At 55.9% G+C, this 20084-nt stretch overlaps 1 protein-coding gene across 1 annotated transcript; it reads right to left on the reverse strand.

The window, feature by feature from the left end:
- Window positions 1-460: 460 nt before the first annotated feature.
- Window positions 461-15945, reverse strand: LOC119113402 (meiosis regulator and mRNA stability factor 1). Its single transcript, XM_037237723.1, has 12 exons — window positions 15852-15945; window positions 15269-15412; window positions 14481-14641; window positions 13606-13726; window positions 12134-12327; window positions 7849-7958; window positions 5472-5530; window positions 4703-4878; window positions 4211-4327; window positions 2064-2158; window positions 1519-1651; window positions 461-488 (listed from the first exon to the last, which is right to left on the reverse strand). The coding sequence occupies exons 2-12, from the start codon at window positions 15329-15331 to the stop codon at window positions 461-463; spliced, it is 1257 nt and encodes a 418-aa protein (XP_037093618.1). The 5' UTR covers window positions 15332-15412; window positions 15852-15945.
- Between the last annotated feature and the right edge of the window lie 4139 nt (window positions 15946-20084).

Consider the following 20084-nt stretch of genomic DNA (forward strand, 5'->3'; position numbering starts at 1 on the left):
CCGCTGCCTGCGGGCCGCGGAGTATCACTCACCCTCGGGCGAGTCACGTGCCCAGACCACCAGCTTGTCCTGGCCGCGCGTCAACCACGCGCACGTCGGCCAGGCAGGTGATGAGGTGCTCCAGGCAGACGGCGGCCGGGTCCAGCCGCAGCCGCGCCAGCGCCGGGTCGTGGAACTCGGCCGCGTAACAGTCCAGCAGGCTGCCGGGTCAGGCAGACACGTCACAGTCCAGCAGGCTGCCGGGTCAGGCAGACACGTCACGGTCCAACAGGCTGCTGGGTCAGTCAGACACGTCACATTCCAGCAGGCTAGCGGGTCAGGCAGACACGTCACATTCCAGCAGGCTGCTGGGTCAGTCAGACACGTCACAGTCCAGCAGGCTGCCGGGTAAGTCAAACACATCACAGTCTAACAGGCTGCCAGGTCAGTCAGACAAGTCATAGTCCAGCGGGCTGCTGGGTCAGTCAGACACGTCACAGTCCAGCAGGCTGCCGGGTCAGTCAGACACGTCACAGTCCAGCAGGCTGCCGGGTCAGTAAGACACGTCACAGTCCAGCAGGCTGCCGGGTCACTCAGACACGTCACAATCCAGCAGGCTGCCGGGTCAGTAAGACACGTCACAGTCCAGCGGGCTGCCGGGTCAGTCAGACACGTCACATTTCAGCAGGCTGCCGGGTCAGGCAGACACGTCACAGTCCAACAGGCTGCCCGGTAAGTCAGGCACGTCACAGTCCAGCAGGCTGTCGGGTCAGACACGTCACAGTCCAGCATGCTACCGGGTCAGTCCAGACACGTCACAGTCCAGCAAGCTGGCGGGTCAGGAAGGCACGTCACAGTCCAGGGTGGCTGCCGGGTCAGGCAGGCACGTCACAGTCCAGCAGGCTGCCGGGTCAGGCAGACACGTCACAGTCCAGCAGGCTGCCGGGTCCAGCAGACGCGTCACAGTCCAGCAGGCTGCCGGGTCAGGCAGACACGTCACAGTCCAGCAGGCTGCCGGTCAGGCAGACGCGTCACAGTCCAGCGGGCTGCCAGATCAGCCAGACACGTCACAGTCCAACAGGCCGCCCAGTAAGTCAGACACGTCACAGCCAGTCAGGGCCAGACACGTGGGTGTGTGCTCCGAGCGCACGTGCCGCGCTGTGTTCTGGCACAGCACGTAGGTGGTGTCAAGGTCCTAACTGGCGCGTGCGAGACGGGCACGGGTAGCAGCCATTTGTCCAGCTGATGGGACTGGTCAACTCAGCCTGGAGATGGGACTGGTCAACTCAGCCAATCCCACACCAGCCTGGAGAGTCAGGTGGCCGTACGGAAATGCGTGGTGTGCCCTGGAGCGGCGCACGTTTACACAGGACGGCACCGTACCAACGACCTTACCGCCCTTACAGCACAGGCCTTTCCCAACTCGAGAGGTCCTATACCACTGAGCGACCACGTCGTCACCTAGAGATGTCCCTAATCTCGGAGAGGCGTCATCGCCCCTGGCCAGGTCCTGTACACCAGGAGCGGGCCGACACCCACCTGGAGAGATGAAGCAGGCCGTCGTGCGTCTCCAGAAGGTGGCGCACCACGCGCTCCAGCTCCTCCAGCGCCACGTCGCTGTTGGGCAGCACGCTGGGGTCGTCGAGTCCGCCCAGCCGACGGTGGCGCCGCGCTGCGGCGGGTGGCGCGCGCACGGCCGAGGCGGCCGGCGGTCGGACGCCGCAGCCCTGCCGGCGTGCGTGCGTGCGTGCGTGCGCGTAAGCGTGCGTGCAGGTGGCGGGGCGGCTATTATTACTTATTGACATCATAAAGCATCTATTTTTGCGATTTATTAAGTACATTTCCCTGCAAGTATGCAAAAAGGTGTTGACAGCAAATCATATCCGCAGATTCGCGAGATACCACGTGTACCACCAGCTCTGACAGAAACCAAAGCGCACAGAGGCACCAAAAGACTCATGGTGAGTCATCGGGTAATTGACACGATATTAATCAGTATTGATATAATTGACATGGTACGAGCCACGACGATCATGCGCAAACAACCGGCAGGGCAGAGCGCCGCCCAGCACAGCACGAAGCACAGGTAAAACTCACGTGGTCCTGGGTCTTCAGCATCGGGTTCAGCTGGATAACGCGTCCGCTGCTGCTGTCCACCACCGTCACAGTCTCGCGCATCCTGCAGCACAGCGGGGCCGCTGAGGGAGCGGGGCCGCTGAGGGAGCGGGGCCGCTGAGGGGGGCGGCGGCCGCTGAGGGGGGCGGCGCCGGCGGCCCGCGACCCACGCAGCGCAGACCGGGCGGCGCCGACCGGCGCCCGCAGCCCGCCGGCCCGGCTCCGGGTCACGCACAGGCTGGTGGAGTCCGCGGCACAGCCCGCCGCCATGGCAACGCCGACGCGGGAGCCATCACGCAGGGATCCGGCGCTATGTTCCCGATTTGAATCGTTTTGGACGCGAGAATGCAAGCGAGAGCAAAGCACCACGACTGGGATAGTTATCGAGGATAGCGACATCTACGGTACTCCCCATACGTCCCACGTCATACCGCTGGCATGTTGACGTCTCCGTAATTTCACAACATGGTCAACACGTTACGTGCATGCATGGGTGCATACGGGCATGCAAGGAAAAGTGACGCGAGGCAGCTCGCGACAAAAGGCCCGTCCGCACACTGCGCCGTCAGCTGTCATTCCTGAGGGCGCCATACAAGGCCCAGATCCAGACGCCGAGCCAGCGCGAAAAGGTGCAAAGAAGCCGAAGGAACCCTCGGACCGAGGTATATGGGGCAGAGCGAGCTTTCAACATCGCCAAACAAACACTGGCGCGCACAGGGCGTGAGCGGCCGTAGAACACCGACGACACGGAGCGGCACGACGTCGCCCCCCCAACCCCCCCCCCCCCCACCCCCTCCCAAAGAGCGGCTGGCAACGGACCATCCGGCGGCGCCGCCACCAGCGGCAGCTGTGCGGCAAGGCGACCACACCCCGAAGCCAATGGACCGCCCGCGGCGATGTTAGAAGCGCCAGGCCGAGCGGGGCGGGACCACTACGCTGAGGAGCTGTCGGGTCCGTGCCAGCCTCCCGGGAGATCAGCGCAGACCCGCACACCCCCGGGGAGGCGAGCGTAGATCTACGGAGCAGCCAGCAGGCGGCCAGCATGGTCAAGTAGCACTGCCCGCCCCGGGGGGGCAGTCTGTGCCGCTCTAGGATACGCGAACGCCGTCCGCACCAAAGGCAACAAAGGCAGCAGGTGAGAAACGCCCGCCACCAGAAAACCGAATGCATGAAGAAGCGTTATGCTGCAAGGTATGTTATGCTGCACAGCAACCGACCCGGTGTACTGCAGGAAACCTAACCTAAATGCATGGAAACGCATGAAGAAGCGTTATACTACGAGGTATGTTATGCAGCACAGCAAACCGACCCGGTGTACTGCAGGAAAGGAACGAAAGCTCATCGCGCCGGTGGCGTTAGGAGCTTGGTTGCACCAGGTGCGCATTAGTCTGCGAGCACGAGTCGAGCAGAGTGGAGAAAGCACGCGCCCATGCGCAGGGATGCTAGCTATCGCCGATCGAAGAGAGAGGAAGGAATCGAGCGCGTTCACAGCTAAAATAGCCGGTGGCAGCCAATTTCAGACAGTAAGAAACAGGGCTCTGAACAATTTTCGAAAAAAGTATTCGTTGGTAGTTCGATCGCGAAAAACGCTTTGGGAAATGCAAACAATACATAGCTGCGATATTGAGACACCGACAGGTGAGCAGGCTCGATATTGTTAGGCAAGCTAATACAGTGCGCGTGAGAGATAGCACACCACCCAATGTTATGGACATCTGCGTAAGAGACCGCACCACAGGCTGGCACGAACCATTCCACGGAATCCCAGCGACTATGGCGTGATGCCAGCATCCAGACTGAGGCATGATACGATGCGGAAGAACAGGGGATACATATAGACTACCGAGACAGAATGCAGATGGCATTGAAGTGCCACGAAAGACACTTAAACAAGCTTAACCCGCACAAAAAAACGAACTAAGACGTTGTCCTCATAAACGACGCAATACTGGTGAATCCAAGAGCCGCACTGCACGGCGGGGCCTGGCGGGCAGCCACCCCAGCCTCGTAAACATCGAGCAGCTGGGGCAGGCCCGACAGCCGGGGTCGTAACGGCATCGAGGCGGAGACCGGTGCCGCCGGCGGGCCGGCAGACGCCGCGCCAAGCGACGCTGACCTGAACAGGTCGGCGATGGAGACGGTGTTGTGGAAGCGCTGCTCGTACAGCTCCATGAACTTCACCAGCGGCAGCTGGCCCGATGGCACGTCGTTCAGCAGCCGAATCACCTGCGTCCTGACCGCAGGCCGCCAATCGGAGGGCGCGTCACAAACACCGCCGCCCAATCGGAGGGCGCGTTGCAGACCAAGCGGCCAACCAGCGGACATAGCCGCCAAATCGTCACAAGACCTCGGAGCATTTAACCAATCACAGCGAGCACGACCGACCAGGACACGAGTCGTGGGCTGTAGCCGCCCAATCAACACGGGGCCTGTTGTCGGGAACAGACCGTCCACATATCACACATCACACATCATACATCCACATCCACATCCACATCCACACGCACACACACATCCATACGCACACGCACACACATACACGCAGACACATCCACATCCACATCCACACAGCGAACCGACCCGGTGTACCCGGAGGGGGAGGTCGTACCGTATCTTGTACGGGTCGGGACGGTCGGTGCGGGCGTACGCCAGCATGATGCGCTTGGTGCCCACCACGGCGCGGTGCATCTCGGCGATCAGCGCCTGCGAGTCGTACAGCGTCGGCACCGAGATGGTGCCCACCAGCGAGCCGTCCGACTGGCAGTACACCGACACGCTCTCCACCTGCGCCGGACAGGGTGTCAGAGACTGGACTGGACACGGACGCGTCCCCCAGCCGTGCAGAGGCGGCGGGTCAGAGGTTGTGCGGGATACCGATACGGCGCACGTGCAGATATGGGTCACGTGCCAGAGACTGTGCGAGACACTAAAACGACCAGCCATCCACTCGGGCAGGGGTGGCACGTCAGAGACTGTAGAACCAGCCGTCCGCATGCGTTGGGTTGATGCGTCAGAGGCTGTACGCACAGGACACCGATACGCCGTCCACCCGTGCGGGGATGGTGTACCAGATACTGTAGAGGACACCAGCACGCCTCTACCTTAGGTACCGGTGGGCGGGTTACGCACCGTCAGAGGCCATGGTGCCGCACATGGCACACGGACGGTCGAGATTGAGCATCGTGTTAACATAACGTCACGCGACGGCTCAGCGATCACACAATAGGGGTGTTGGCCAGAAAACGATTCGGACGTCGCGACGCGCCTTGACAGACAACAGCTCTGCCACGGTTCTGAGACACTCCGCTGTTCACCTCAGCGCAGAGGCACCAGTGCTAGCAGCACCATCTGCCCCGACCGCCGCCGGCGAAGCGTACCTTAGCGTGACGGATGGCCAGGTCGTAGAGGACCTTCCTCGGCGTCGCGTGGGTGGCGGCTGGCGTCCAGGTTGGTCACGGTCAGCTCGACGGGCCCGTCCAGGCCGCCCGGCCCGCCCACGGCAGGCGAGCCGCTGCGAGCGCGCCCACCGCCGCCGCTGGAGGGGCGGCCCGGCACTGCGCGCGCGCCCGGCGTCGGAGGCCGCGCTACCAGGATAACCGCCGCCGGGTCGGCGCGGCCGCCTGCCGGGACAGACGGTGGCCAATCAGCGCGCGGCCGGCGGAGAGGCCACCAATCGGCGTGGGGCCGGCGGAGAGGCGGCCAATCAACGCGTGGCCGGCGGCGGGTCGGTCAATCAGCGCGCGGGCCGGCGGCGGGTCGGCCAAATCAGCATACGGCAGGCGGAGAGGCGGCCAATAGACGCACTTATCACGGACAGATCGGCGAATTTATAGACGGGTTATTGGGAGGATGACCAATCAGTGCACAAGCCGGCCGGGAATGCATTTCGCGCGCAACAGAGCTACACTTCACGACTTTAAATGTTACATTATTTGGACTCACTGAACATTTTGATATGCTCCACAGCACTCAACCCTACATTTTCGAAACTTAAAATTACTACTTGCAGCTCCAGCCTTAGGGCCATCACTAAGCATGGTTTGTAAAAAACATGGCCATCCAAAATCACACTACACTACAAATGTACCACGTTCCCCTCACTGAGACCGTATAAGCAAACGGCCGATAAAAATATATCAAAGGCAAGATGTTTTATTCGTGCATATGGAGCAAAACTAATCCATTTTTCTGTACTGACTTTCGACAATTTTGCACCTTGACTCGGGCAATATTTACCCAGTACACAAAAGAGATGAGCATGGCTCATTCTCGGATACTATAATGTTACGTTCATACGAGGCTAACGACAAGCTGTCGGCACCCTTAACCCAAAAAAGGCTCAAACATGCTTGCAAATCCAATAGAAGAGATTAACCCAATGTTCAACTTCGGTAGTCTAAGATTTTCCACACAATGTATGCCATGCTAGCTAAGTCAGTAACATACAGCAAAATCAGTAGGCATCATCAGTACTAACAGCTAAACAAGACAAAGCTATTTCATAGTAAATGACGTAGATCGTCTGAAGAGTCTCACCCCGCGGCGATCCGAACTGCCCGCCGCCACCGCCGGCTGTCGGATGACCAGAGAACCTTTGGTTGAAGATTTGGTCGTGGCGAGGTGCTGATGCTCGGTCAGTAGGACGGGGGGACGCGTCGGTACTTGGGGAGCTCTCCAAGCTGCAAAGGAAGTCTCACTTAGTGACAATGGCTGACGCTGGAAAAGACCCTGGCCCAAAAAATGGAGGACCTCGAGGGTTTCCAAGTTAGCAAGGCACCCTTCAATGCAGGAAGGCTGGAATGATTCAGCTTCAGAGGGAGAACATGCCGTTATCCACTCACGTTCATCCCAAAGCCCTACAATGATTATGACTTGATGAGAGGGCTCTGACCCAAACAGCCTAAACAACCACGACCAAGCCAACAGCCGTTCTTAAATCCTGGGATATGAGCAGTTTTGCTGCTGCCTGGAGGCAAACGTCTGGGCGCGCAAGTACGCAGCACGCCTGCCTGCGTGCACACGCCTAGTCAGTGGCACGCACACCCACTACCGGAGCGGTCGGGTCGGCTGCTCACCTGCTGACCGTGAGTCGGCCGTCGGGCGAGGTCTGGGTGGCCACCGAGGCGGCCGAGTCGGGCCGCGACTCGACCGCCTCGGCCGGCCCGCCCGGCTCCGGCGACGTCTGCGTCGACACGGAGCTGCTGCGCGTGCGCGGCGCCGGGGACCACAGTGGCGGCCCGGTGGCCGGCGGCCGCCCCTCGGCCGAGAGCGGCCCGCTCTCCTGCACCATGGCGACCTCTGGTGGCGCGCGCACAGCGCGTGAGCCAGTGTACGGGCGGCGGCAGCGCTGCTCCAGCACATGGCTATTATTCCAGAACATTGAGGGGAACCCCTTCGGGAGACATCTACCGGGTGTAAAATATACGGCATGATTGCTAGTAAAAGACACACTGGGCATTAAACTACACTTCACATGGTTTTCTCAGTAAAAGCCGCCATCAATACCACTGGGGGAAAAAGCTTGCGCAAATATCTGCAGCTCCTCTTCGAATATTTATCTCAATTATTTCGTGTATGTCATGCTACGGTTCTTTTTATATACCACTGCTGCCACAAATTACAGTCATTCAATTGTAAAACGAGAACGCACAATGACCAAGGCGTGCCGCCCTCCCGCCGGCGGTCGGTTAGCTGAGCCCCCCTCCCCCCCCCCCCTGTCCCCCCTTGTGGTTGAACACCAGAGGGCTGACTCACCGCCGCTGGAGGAGAGCCGGCTGGGCCGGGAACGTTGGCCGGTCTTGTAGTGGAACTGCACGAACGTCTGAGACCCGCAGATGACCACGTGGTGTAGCCGGTGCTTGGCCCTGGGTTACACCATACACTGGCGTCACAGCAGGGCAGCCAGCCGGAAACAGCGGACAACAGCGGCAACGGCGGGCGACAAACAGCGGGCAACAATGTGGCAACAAACAGCGGACAACGGTGTGGCAACAAACAGCGGACAACGGTGTGGCAACAAACAGCGGGCACCAGTGAAGCAACAAACAGCGGGCGACAGTGAGGCAACAAACAGCGGGCGACAGTGAGACAACAAACAGCAGGCAACAGTGAGGCAACAAACAGCGGGCAAGTGAGGCAGCAAACGGCGGACAACAGTGTGGCAACAAACTGCGGGGCAGCAGTGAGGCAACAATCAGCGGGCAACAATGAGGCAGCAAACAGCGGGCAACAGAGAGGCAACAAAACAGCAGGTAACAGTGACGCAGAAACATGGCGGGGGAGTAACGCTGGGGTTGCGAACTGACATAGAGCATGACCAAACGGCAGTGACGTCATAGAACAAGACATACAGGGAAATACGCGGATGTAACGAGCACCACACCAACAGATGGGTTTATGGCGCCGTTATCGGTGGACCAGGTCAGGTGGATGACCAGGTGGCCTCGGTCATCGAGGCATGACGTCATGCGGCAACCTTCGCCCCGCTGATGAAGCAGAAACACCAGGCGCCTAGAGGGCGTTGTCTAGACGAATCTTAACATTACCATAAGGGGCAATCGTTCACTTATTTGAATTTACTGACGAGACGAAAAGAAACACCCAGGGAAAGTGTGACCATTAAGGTTTTCATTGGCGATACGAAAATAAGCAGGGACACATTTGTCATGCAGAAACAAGGAAGTAGCGGGAGGAAGTCATCAAACCACAGATGACCATACGGAATAAACTCACGCCGGCATGACATGTTCAATTGCCTACTAAACGAGCAACGCTACAGGACCGCCAGCATCGATCATCATGAATTAACACAGGCGAAATGCGAGTACCGGAAGCAGACTGCCAAAATGGAAACGGAGCCATCCATCAACTATGGAACGTTTCGTTTTCATTGTTCGTTGTATAATACTACCGCAGGTGGAGGTTGAATGCCGCACAAGCATTGGCTGTTGCATGCATTAAATCGTGATGCTTCGACTGGTTTGCATAATCCAACCAATGCCCCTCGACCCTACCCCATCCCCTCAACTTTGATCATTTTATACCCGTTCCTCCTATTTTTTTGTTGTTGCTGCGTTCCTCGTCATACTCAAGGAGCTCATGTAATATAGGAGCTAATATAAAAAGGAGCTATGAAGGAAAAGCGTCGGAGATTTTCTGGGAAATCCCTCCTCGATGCCAATGAACAGAGTCGTTTTCTTTACACAGGAAACACTTCCCACTTTCAGTTTTTCCAAAATGATCAGACGCACTCTAAAAAAAACAGCTTTCCAGTCCAAAGGCATCTCCCGAATAAATGAGACAACATGTAATTGAAATGACAACGACAAATAAAGACAATGAGAAACATGTAATTATACGAGATATCTAATAAATATAACAAGATGAAACGTGTAAAAAGTGAGCAATATCCCACATAAATGAGGCACAGCTCGATCCACATAGCCATAGCGCTGTTAAGCAATGTAAAATATAGTAATGGAAGCATCACCGCGACATATCAACTTCACATATGGCGCATGACTTCCCCCCCCCCCCCCTCCCCGTCTCTCTTCGACAAAACACAGGTCGTTATATTCCTGAAATCCAACACAATGCAACCAAATCCAACACACAGCACAATCCTCCTGAAATCCAACACACACCTGAGGAAACAATGACACTTCAAAAGCTGCTACCGTGAGGCAGGGCGGAGCGGTGTCGGCAAACTAAACACGCTAGCTGCCAATCCAGTTTTCAACAGCACAGGACTGACTGCCGAGCCGAGACAGGTGGGCGCGGGATCACTTACCAGCGGCGCACCCGCACCAGGACACGCGGGTATGTCTGTCGGTAACGGCGCGCCCACCCACCGCCGAACCAGGCCGGCACAAAAACGTAGCTCGTACGCTAAACCCCACGCCCTCTACGAGCGCATGGAAACCTCCAAAACACTAATCACAAGGCAGGCGGCTGCCTTGAACAGGGCCAGGTCTCGGCGGGCAGCGCCAGTGACACGGTGCGCGCCAGCCTGACACTGTCTGACCCCGAGGTCACGGCGGGGGTTGACCTTTCGCGCCTCGGGCGCCGGATGGCCAGCGCCAATCACGAGCCGCGCGCGACGCAAGGGCGGAATTCCCACCAAGAAGCGTGGGGTTCGCGCCGTCCGGACCGCAACAGACTGGCGCTGGGTTAATCCGTCCCGGGACCTCGTCTGGTTAAGTCTAGCTCCTTCCGAGCGCTTCGACGCCGTCCAACTAAAGACATATCCGCGACTGTAAAGCTTGACTCATTCAATGCACACCAATAACCCCAGGAGCGACAAGTCATTATGCAAACAATCAGTGCGTGCTATGTTTAACTTTGTTCGTACACTCAATCCCTTTTCTTCGTTTATTTAACGCGTTTAGGCCACAGCATGTTTCCATGCTACAGCCGCAGCTGTCAGAGCATTTACAATGATGCAACCAAACGCGCAAACTATACAACTGGAGCAAAGTAGGTGATCTGATTCAGTGCGAGCTAATGCCGGCGGAGGTTGACCAAAAGCTTTCCCGAGCTATCTTTGGGTATTTAAAAAGGAATATTTCGGTACTGTAAGAACTGATGCAATGTTCTACTCCCAGGGCACCACCATATCAAACCACCGGAATTGACGCTTTCAGTGCCGTTACCTATGCTCAAGACTGTTTGGAAACACGGACACGGAAAGGTCAGCTGACACTAGCACAGGGTCGGCCAGCCTGGCACATGGTGACCGTCAGTACCGTGCTAAAACGCCCGGAGCCAAACCCTTCGGAGAACTTTTGCGCGTCTGGTAAACCAGAGGTACGGGGTTCGATTCCCCTCGGTGTCCGCCCTTTCTGCCAGGTTGAGAGGCAGGCGACGTCACGTAGCCTAAGCTAGTGCGTCGTGAACGGCGTCATCCGATGCACCGTAGGCGGAAGCTCCGCTATCTCAAAGCCGCCCGCGTACACCATCCTCCGTACGGTTTTTTTTTAAACGAAAACGTGGCGCACGTCTCCGCGTTCGTTTTATGGAGCGCCAGGGGCTGCATTGGCCATACAGTGCTCAGTGACAGTGGCGCAGGCAAGCCGGATCAGCCCGCGGGATTCGAACCCGGACCCCCATGTGAGAGTCCGATGCGCGAACCACCCGGCCCTGACGTCCCCGAGCATCTACAAATTGATTTTACAGATGTACGTTCCTTGTCACAAATGATGCCCAGCTGGTATCACACCGGGGCGCTCGTGTCACGCTCGTGTCACCCAAAGAAGGGCGAATACCTTACTTGACACTTTATTCCGTCGAGTTGAAGTCGAATACCTTCTGAAGTCAAGCGCAGAAGAGCACGATAAAAAGGAGTTCTACGTCATGACGTAAACAGCAAAGCAAATCGTACTTGGTTCCCACTGCTGACCACTGCTGCGCCAGGGTGTGATCATCCACGCATTTTCCGGAAATAATTTGCCAGAGAGAGGAGTGCAAGTCATCACGTCTTGTCTCCACAGCCGGTGACCCGTCACGTCGCGGTCACGTCACGGCCAAGTCACGGTCACGTCACATCACCTCACGTCACGGCCACGACACGTGACGGTCGCGGTCAAGTCATGTCACGGTCACGGTCACGTCATGTCACGTCACGCCATATCCCCCCATAGCTACTGCGTCCGGTCCCCACTGCGGAGAACCCGTGGCATACAGGATCTCCACAACAGTGCGGACCCATGCCCGCAGTAGAGCTGCGGAACTGTTTAAGGACCTCTGTAGCGGCTGCGTTCATTACCGTCGCCACTCTTGGCTTTAACCGGGGTCACGTCACCTCCCCCCCCCCCCTCCCCCCTCCCCCCGGCACTCATCACCGTCGCCACTCCCGGCTATAACCGGAAGCCACGCCCTCCGCGCACTCATCGTCATCGCCACTCCTGGCAGTAACCGGAGCCACGCCCTCCGCGGAGTGAGCCACACCCGTCCAGCGCGGCCCGGAGGCGGCGCTGGCCGCGCGCCGCCTCCGGGCCACGCAGCCGCCGTCTCCGGCCGCCGCAGCGCGCGGCCAGCTCACCTGGCGGCGTTGCCAGGCGACGGAAAAACAATGATAGCGTCGCCGGCCGTCAGGTTGACGCGCTCCACGCGGCCGCCGCAGTTGTACACGAGCTTCTGGATCTCGTTGACCACCTTGGACTTGCGGCCGGCGCCGCCAGATGGCAGGCCGGTCAGCCGCAGGTGGCAGCACAGTCGGTCCCCGCCGCGGCTCTCCTGCGGCGGGTGCACGCGGCGCGTCACGGCACGGCCGCGCTCTCGGGCTGCGGCCTGTCGGTGTACAGGCTCTCGACTTCTGGGTTATGCGACCAGCCATATACATTGATGACGCTTAAGTAAACCAATCTAAATAGCATACATGACACAAACAGTACAAACAAATGAAGATGCAACATATTGCGTCAAATGTAAAATGGTTGAAAACATGAGATATAACATATAAACGAACAAATGTGCACGGCATGTAAAGGAACGTAGCATTACGCATATCAACTGACGTATATTTGCCAATTAAACATTAGTATACTGTATATATTGCCAGTAACAAAATTATGATGTAAAAGAATTGATAAATGCATGAAAATAATATTGCAAAATAATAAATGGTCTACATACTTAACCACACCATCTCAGAGGAGCGAACATTGCTATTTCACTTTTAAAAGTCACCAAAGAAATAACTAATTTGGCGTGCAACGGACATAAGAAGATGGCACGTGGTGGCCAGAGTTAAAAAATGGTGAAAACGTCGATAAATGGATTAGGCGCCAGCGCCCAATGTACAGTGACTGTTGCCAGCCGTTAATCTGCATTTTAGTCAAACCTACTGCGGCTGAAGCCAATAAGGAGAGAAGCGATAGCAAACGGATGGTCTGCAGGATCCCAGCGCAAAAGCATGTTGACCAGTGAGCAACGGCGGATGCAGACATTACCACAGGTCACCGAATGATGACGTACGACAGAGCCCATCCACAGCCGAGAGTGAACTGAATGTGTGCTGACGCCCGTAAGAAAGGGCTGATAAATGGCACAGCTTTCGACACACTCACCTATTGTGATACAGGCCAAATCATCACCGAAGCCAAACTGGTTTCCATTCTAGCTTTTTGGTTTCAAGCATCTGTACTGGTTTCCATTCCCTCCATCTCCATTATCTGACCTCGACCTGTTTATTAACCACCACCTAACCTATGGCCCACCCGGTGAACCACGGAAACGAAGCTCTTCAGACAATACGTCGGGTGTGACCTGCTGACATCACCTGACATATGAGGTGTCCGCTGACCTGATACTACCAGGGTACGTCCCCCGACCTGACCTGCTATCAAGAGTACACCGGCCTCAGCCGCCGCCGATGTCCCCTAACCTGACCGGCCCTCGGGCGCCCGATGACCCCACCTGACCCAATGTCGTACATTCCCTGACCTGACCCGCCACAGGACGTGCCCTGACCTACCCGACCCTCGGGTGCCGGCCGACCTGACCCGACCTGACCTGCTGTCGGACGTCGGGCAGGCGCGCCAGCAGGTCGTCGAACTGATGCCGCTCGTCGGCGCAGTTGAGCAGCGCCGGCCGCGCCTGCCGGTTGTGGATCAGAATGACCCTGTGCTTCTTCCTGCAACGCACGGCCGCCGAGTCGGACGGTCAGTGGGGCGCGGGCAGACACGCCGCGGCACCCACCGCCCCCCCCCCCCCCCCCCCCCGGCTCACCGGGTCAGCGAACACTACAGCTGAGAAGGGTGGAAGGTGGAGCGGTGGAAGGCTCGAGGCTTGGACACACCAAACTCTCTGGTCAAAACAGGCGCTGTGGATGGTTGAGCTAATGGCCATAGTTGCTTATTGTAAAGGGTCCATTCCCAACGCAAAACAAACAAAATACTGGCAAAAAGTCTGGAGGGCAATATGCCATGGAGATAAAGCACAAACTCAGCCGATAGATATTTTTTGATAAATCCCGCCAACGAACGTTCTTCGATGCCAGGGAGCGCAAGAAGGAGTGACGGGTGTGATGGGGCACCTCGTCCGTATCGGGGAGGGGGTTCAGATCGAATGGACCTGGGCGTTACACATTCTTGAGGAACATGAGGTGCAGAGGACGGGGCCCGCACCTGGCGTTGAAGATGGTGAAGTCGGCGTGTGTGTCATCCACGCGTGTCGCTCACCACGAGAGGCGCAATGTGAGGTCTCGCCTGTGCTTCAGGAAGGTGAGATTGAGCGCATCTCACCTGTGCTTCAGCAATGTGAAGTCTAGTGCATCTCACCCATGCTTCAGGAAGATGACATCAAGTGCATCTAACCTGTGCTTCAGGAAGATGAGATCAAGTGTATCTCATCTGCACTTCAGGAAGGTGAGATCGAATGCATCTCACCTGTGCTTCAGGAAGGTGAGATCGGGAGCGAAGTTCATGTCGCCTGTGATGAGCAGCACGGTAGCCGGCGCTGGGTACTGGTCAGAGAAGCGGCGCAGGCTCTGTTTCACCTTCTCGTCGGCGGCGTTCTTACTCGTGGCCGGCACGTGCATCACGTTCACCTGGCGCGAGAGGGCGTGCGACACGTGTGTCACGTGCATCTAGCGCGCGATGCCAGACATGTGGGCCACGAGCACCAGCAGACACGTATATTGTGTGAACCAATGCCGCAGTTACCTGCTCACGAACTTGGGTCGACGTCCGTACTTTCTAACGAAACCTTGGCAAATCAACCGACGCACATCCCTTGAGACCATATGCGTTTGTACCTTAGCGTTCACGTGTTAATAAGCCTTGTACTTATATCCAGCACCATTGCATAATATCTTGACACATTTTGTTCGCTTTTCGGTAGAAACGTATCACTTTTTGGCAACATCACCTCCAACGCAATCTCGGAGAAGTGTTTTGCGCACGTCATCGGCAACCTAGTAGTGGCCCAAAAAACCTAGCCCACCCACGTTGTCTTTCCCCCTCCTGACATCCCAGTTCGCCCCCTCCTCTCCATCCCTCTCTATGTAATCTCCAAATCTAGGATCTCCAGATCTCGGATTTCTGGACCCGGACGTTCACATCTCGGATTTTCAGATCCGGATCTCCGGTCCAGACTTCCGGATCCAGATCTCCGGGTCCGAATCTCCGGATCCGCCAGTATTTCTGCGCGGTGGGCTCGCGCCCCGACCGCTTGCCTGAGCGTCGTTGAGCTGCTGCAGTGACGGCGGGAACACCTTGCTGACGTCGCACGCGCACATGAACTCGGCCTCCCAGCAGTTGGTGTAGAACTGCTCCCGGATGAGCGAGACGAAGTCGGCGGCCGAGCAGCGGCGGGGCACCTGCGGTTCGGGAGAGACCCGGTGACGGGCCGGGTGGATATGGGTAGGTCGGGCCCGCCAAAAATGGCGGTGCTGTCAGCGTGCGCTACAATGGGAGACTCGGATGACGTCACAGGGAACGGCCAGGCAGGTGTCACAGGGTGACAATGACGAGGGTGGCTGTTGTCATCATTTGACCGCCTGCGGCGGTGCGACTTTTCAGCTTCTCAGCGACGAGAGGCAAGAAAAGAACAGCACAGTCCAGACAACGGATAATCCGACGGAAAACGGGGAGCAGTGCACGACCCAAGGCCGGAAGTTGCCAAACCACTGCCGTAGACGCGGCGACAGAGGACGACCACGTGGCGATCCATCCGGCGCCGTCCGCCCCGCCTGCTGAGATCAGCGCCGCCCGCTCGCCGGGCCGGTCTGCGCGGACCCGGCCGCGCCGCCGTCCCACCTGGCAGTTCTCGATGTCCCAGAAGACGCCGATGGGCTGCAGCTGGTAGCAGACGCTGTCGCTCTTGGCTGAGCGCACCTCGTCGGCGTCGGTGGCGTCGGCGTCGGGGTCGGCGGCGGCCGAGGCGCGCCGCGTCGACGCCGTCTCGGCGCCGTCGCGGCCCGGCAGGCAGCCGCTCAGCCAGGCTTCCACCCCACTCGACGGTGGGGAGCGGCGCGGACGGCGCCGGCGGCGGCGCCTCCGACTCCAGGTCGGCCGGCGTGAGGAGCGAGTGGCGGCGAGCGGTGGCCGGCGCCACGCCGCCGCCGTCCGTGGCCAGCGACGGGTCGCTCCAGTGGGAGGTCATGGCGGTGGGCGCGCGCGCCGCGCTCCAGCACTGCTGGGAGGGCTGCGGGCCCTTGCAGCACGGTGGCGCTCAGAGGTTTGAAATGGTCGATGCTGACTCCCTCGAGGGCACCGCTACGGCGATTTTGGGGAAGGTTTTGTGGTGCTGGGTAGAGTATGGCCACTTCAATGGTGCACTTCAGTTACTCCTCAATGGTCAGTGCTTCACAGTGGGTGGGGATGAGCCACCCACATAGGAGGTGTGTTGTGCTGCAGTTCTGATCAGACATGTACCACCTTGACTCAGCAGCACCTAGTTGTCCCAGTACCACCATGCAGTTTCCAAAGGTGCTTCTCTGCACAGCAGTATTCCTCACTTTGCACCCAGACAACTCCCCAGAGAGCCTAACAGGTCACATGGGCAATACTGCCCAACTTGAGCGTAATAATTAAAAACACTGCAGTCTGGGGCTGGAGGTGATGTGTTCTGCAGTCTGTAAAAAAGGAGATAAATTTAACTGGCTGTAAGGATGACATCAGTCATAAGACACAGCTCAATAGGCACATGACATGTTCTCTAACAAAAATTGTCAGACTGCTAAGAACAGGAACTGCAGCAAGAAGTGAGATGCAGAAAAGGAAGACATCAAGTTTTCAATATATCATAACCATGCCAAAAGGTAACCTGTGGAAATGTGGAACAAGGACCTGTTGCTCAGTTGTTTATAATACAGCAAATAACCATGAGGCCAGGGGAGGCGGTAGGTGACTATGCCTTTCCCCAACCCCAACCCTGCCCCTTCTCATTCTGTGAAGGCTCAATATGGCAACAAAAGGTGGAAATGATCAGTTGCAGCAAGAAGTTGAATCTCCTTCACATTCTGTGGTGTTCATATGTCACTAGTGCTACATCACACAATTACAATAAAAAAACATGTGGGAGCTACCAGGGCATCCACCTGAGCAAAACTGCCCCCCCCCCCCCCCCCAAATGCAAACATGTCTATTAATAATGATATTGTGGCTTGCTAAGACCAATCCTAGCATGAAGACAGCTCCACCTCAGCAGGCCATATATCTATCAAGGGCATGTTGCAATGTTACACGGGTTGCATTTGGCTTGACACATTGATTCATCACCTATTATAATTGCTTGGCCAACATTACATAATGCCAAAATATTGTTTTGGGCATTAAGTAAAATCCCCCTGATTTAGCAATACATTACAAGTCTTCCAATGCCCACTGAGGACTGCAAATGAAATGCAAATAAAAACAATGGTACGGACAACTGCATTAACACTCCAAATGGTGCAAGGCATGACAGACTGCAAGCAGATCAAGCTAAAGAGCTTGAGACATCAAAAAGCTAAAGGCTGTGGTCTGCACATATATGGAATCAAAACCTACAGTTGATGCATGGGAAGTTGTACGATTTCCTATTTATTTGAAGGATGGGGGGGGGGGGGGGTTCAGTCAGAATCTGTGGCTGGTTTCTTCAGCCACATGCATTATGATGGCTTAAGCTTTTGGCTTGATTTGATCACAGCCTCTGTCATGACATACACCATTTAAAACACTAATGCAGTTAACCAAACCACTGTTCTTACATTTCAGCCACAGTGTTCAGCAAGTACCAGAAAGGTTTCAATGCATTGCTAAGGCAGGGTGATTTCACACAATCCCTCCAAAATGTTGTTGTCATTACATAAGTGTTGGACAAGCAATAATTAAATACAAAAAATACAAATGTATTGTGCCAAAGTCTATCCATGTGAACATGTAACATGTCACTGATTGATTTTGCACAATGCCAAAAACAACATTTTTTTGGCATTATAAAGTGCTGACCAAGCAATCATAACAGGCAGCAAATACAAATGTCTTGCATCAAATCTGAGCCATGTGAAAATGTGATATATCATTGATAGACATGTGATCTATGAGGTGGAGCCACATTTATTTAACTGGGATTCCCCGAAGACAGGGGTCATGAATACCAAAGACCTTGCGACGCCGACAAGCGGACAGCACGCGGTGTATATGTACCCCGCTGGTGTCACAAATTCTTCGACAATAAACTGAACGTACATTTACTGCTAAAGCACCTCCATCGGATCCCATCCTATGCCATACCAGCGATAATCAATAAAACAACAAAACTACCCTCCCCAACATAGCAAAATGCACATTTACAGAACCCAGCTATCAAATGTCTCAGCCGCGCAGCTATTGTGCTACTATTTCAGGAGGGCCGTAAAAGGGCGAATTTAATTAGCTGGCGAGGCGTTTGGAGACCTGTGCCCTCAAGGCCTACGCTCACAAAACCAAAGCTCGGAGGACCTACGATCAGAAAGCCTATGCGCAGGAAACTTTCACTCACAAAACTTACGTTCATAACGCTTCCGTTCACAACATACAGCTAAATGCTTACTACAAAACGCCTATGTTCACAGCAGTTAAATTCGGGCAGTTTAGGTGACAAGATTAGTTTCGAGGATGCGTGCGGAACCCAGGTAGGCCAACCTCGGTGGACCATTGTGGCTCTCTGGTAGCCAGATGTCTTTATGTCATTGACAACCACACCCAGAAGACCTACGCCTACAGGACCTACGCCTGGCTGAGACATACGTACTCGAGACAGCTGCGCTCAGGAGGGCTACGTTCACTGTCCTACGTTGACTACACCCATTGGGCCTACGCCCAGCAGATCTACGCCCTCACGACCCGTGCCCAGGAGACCTATACTCTCAAGACCTACGTTGACGTCATGCCCAAATTCTTGAGTCACTGTTGGCAGGACCATGTCGCAAACCATCGTGGAGAGGGTAAACAAAACCTGACTGTCAAAGTCAACGCGGATGTCGTCTGCTGTTACATCGCCTGGGATCGCACCGCGCCACCGCCAAAGGGAGTGTTTCACATTTGCGTGGGGTTTTGAGCTGAAATAGCCAGCTTGAAGATTATTCGGTGCAGATCCGGGCCCTGCCCTACTTTAGACCTAAACCCGTCTTGTTTCTGAGCTACACGCATGCGAATGTGCGCTGCTTATCTCGTGCAGACCGCCTCAAGGTCACCCAGGCATCCATGACGCCATAATAACGTTGTTCAAATCTTGCCATTCCATTGGCCATGTGGCAATCAAAGCCAAGAAATATATGATTTTCCAGTTGTTCATATCTGGCCCTCGTGAGTGCCCTTCCCAAATATAACAGCGGTCAATTGGCTCTCAATCAATGTTGTGCGGGGGTCCCTGCGATACCGCAAACAAGCAACGACGCATTGAGGAACATTTTTTGAAGTGTTGTCAAGAGCAATCTTTTCCACTTAGTCTGCTGTTCTCTAAAGCGGTCTTCTCCACTTAAAGTAGACCTGTAGTTATAGGTGAGTTTATTTCATCATGTCTAATGGTTGTATCAGTATATTCGTATGTGGAATATTCTCTTTATATTGTAACCGACCTGTTGTTTCCCTACTTCTAACAGATCCACCATACATTCAGTCTTGTAGCACAGTATAAGTAATGACAAGATACTGCAGTGCGCTGGTGGAGCAAGCTGGAAGCTGAGTCCAGATATCCAAACAATAGAATTAGCTTCGCTGCGAACGCGGAGGGGGGGTTACAGAAATACCCCGGAGGACGCTATTTCCCAACGATTGTGGACACCGATTTTCACTGTCCATCCACGTGACGCCGCAGTCACGGCTATCCCGATGTTTTCACCGAGTGTGACACACTACGCTGTGAACCCGCGGGGTCACGGAGGATCTGTATGGCGTGCGGCACTTCACCGCATTCAAATTTCGCCTGGTCGCCACCAGATGGTGGCACTCTAGCTCTCCCCGGGATGATGATACGTTCCTCCGAGCAACACGGAAGACGGGCTGAACTAGGCCAGCAGAGCGTGA

The sequence above is a fragment of the Pollicipes pollicipes genome, unplaced genomic scaffold (genome assembly GCF_011947565.3).
Source record: "Pollicipes pollicipes isolate AB1234 unplaced genomic scaffold, Ppol_2.1 Scaffold_7262;HRSCAF=8765_pilon_pilon_pilon, whole genome shotgun sequence".
NCBI classification, from domain to species: domain Eukaryota; kingdom Metazoa; phylum Arthropoda; class Thecostraca; order Pollicipedomorpha; family Pollicipedidae; genus Pollicipes; species Pollicipes pollicipes.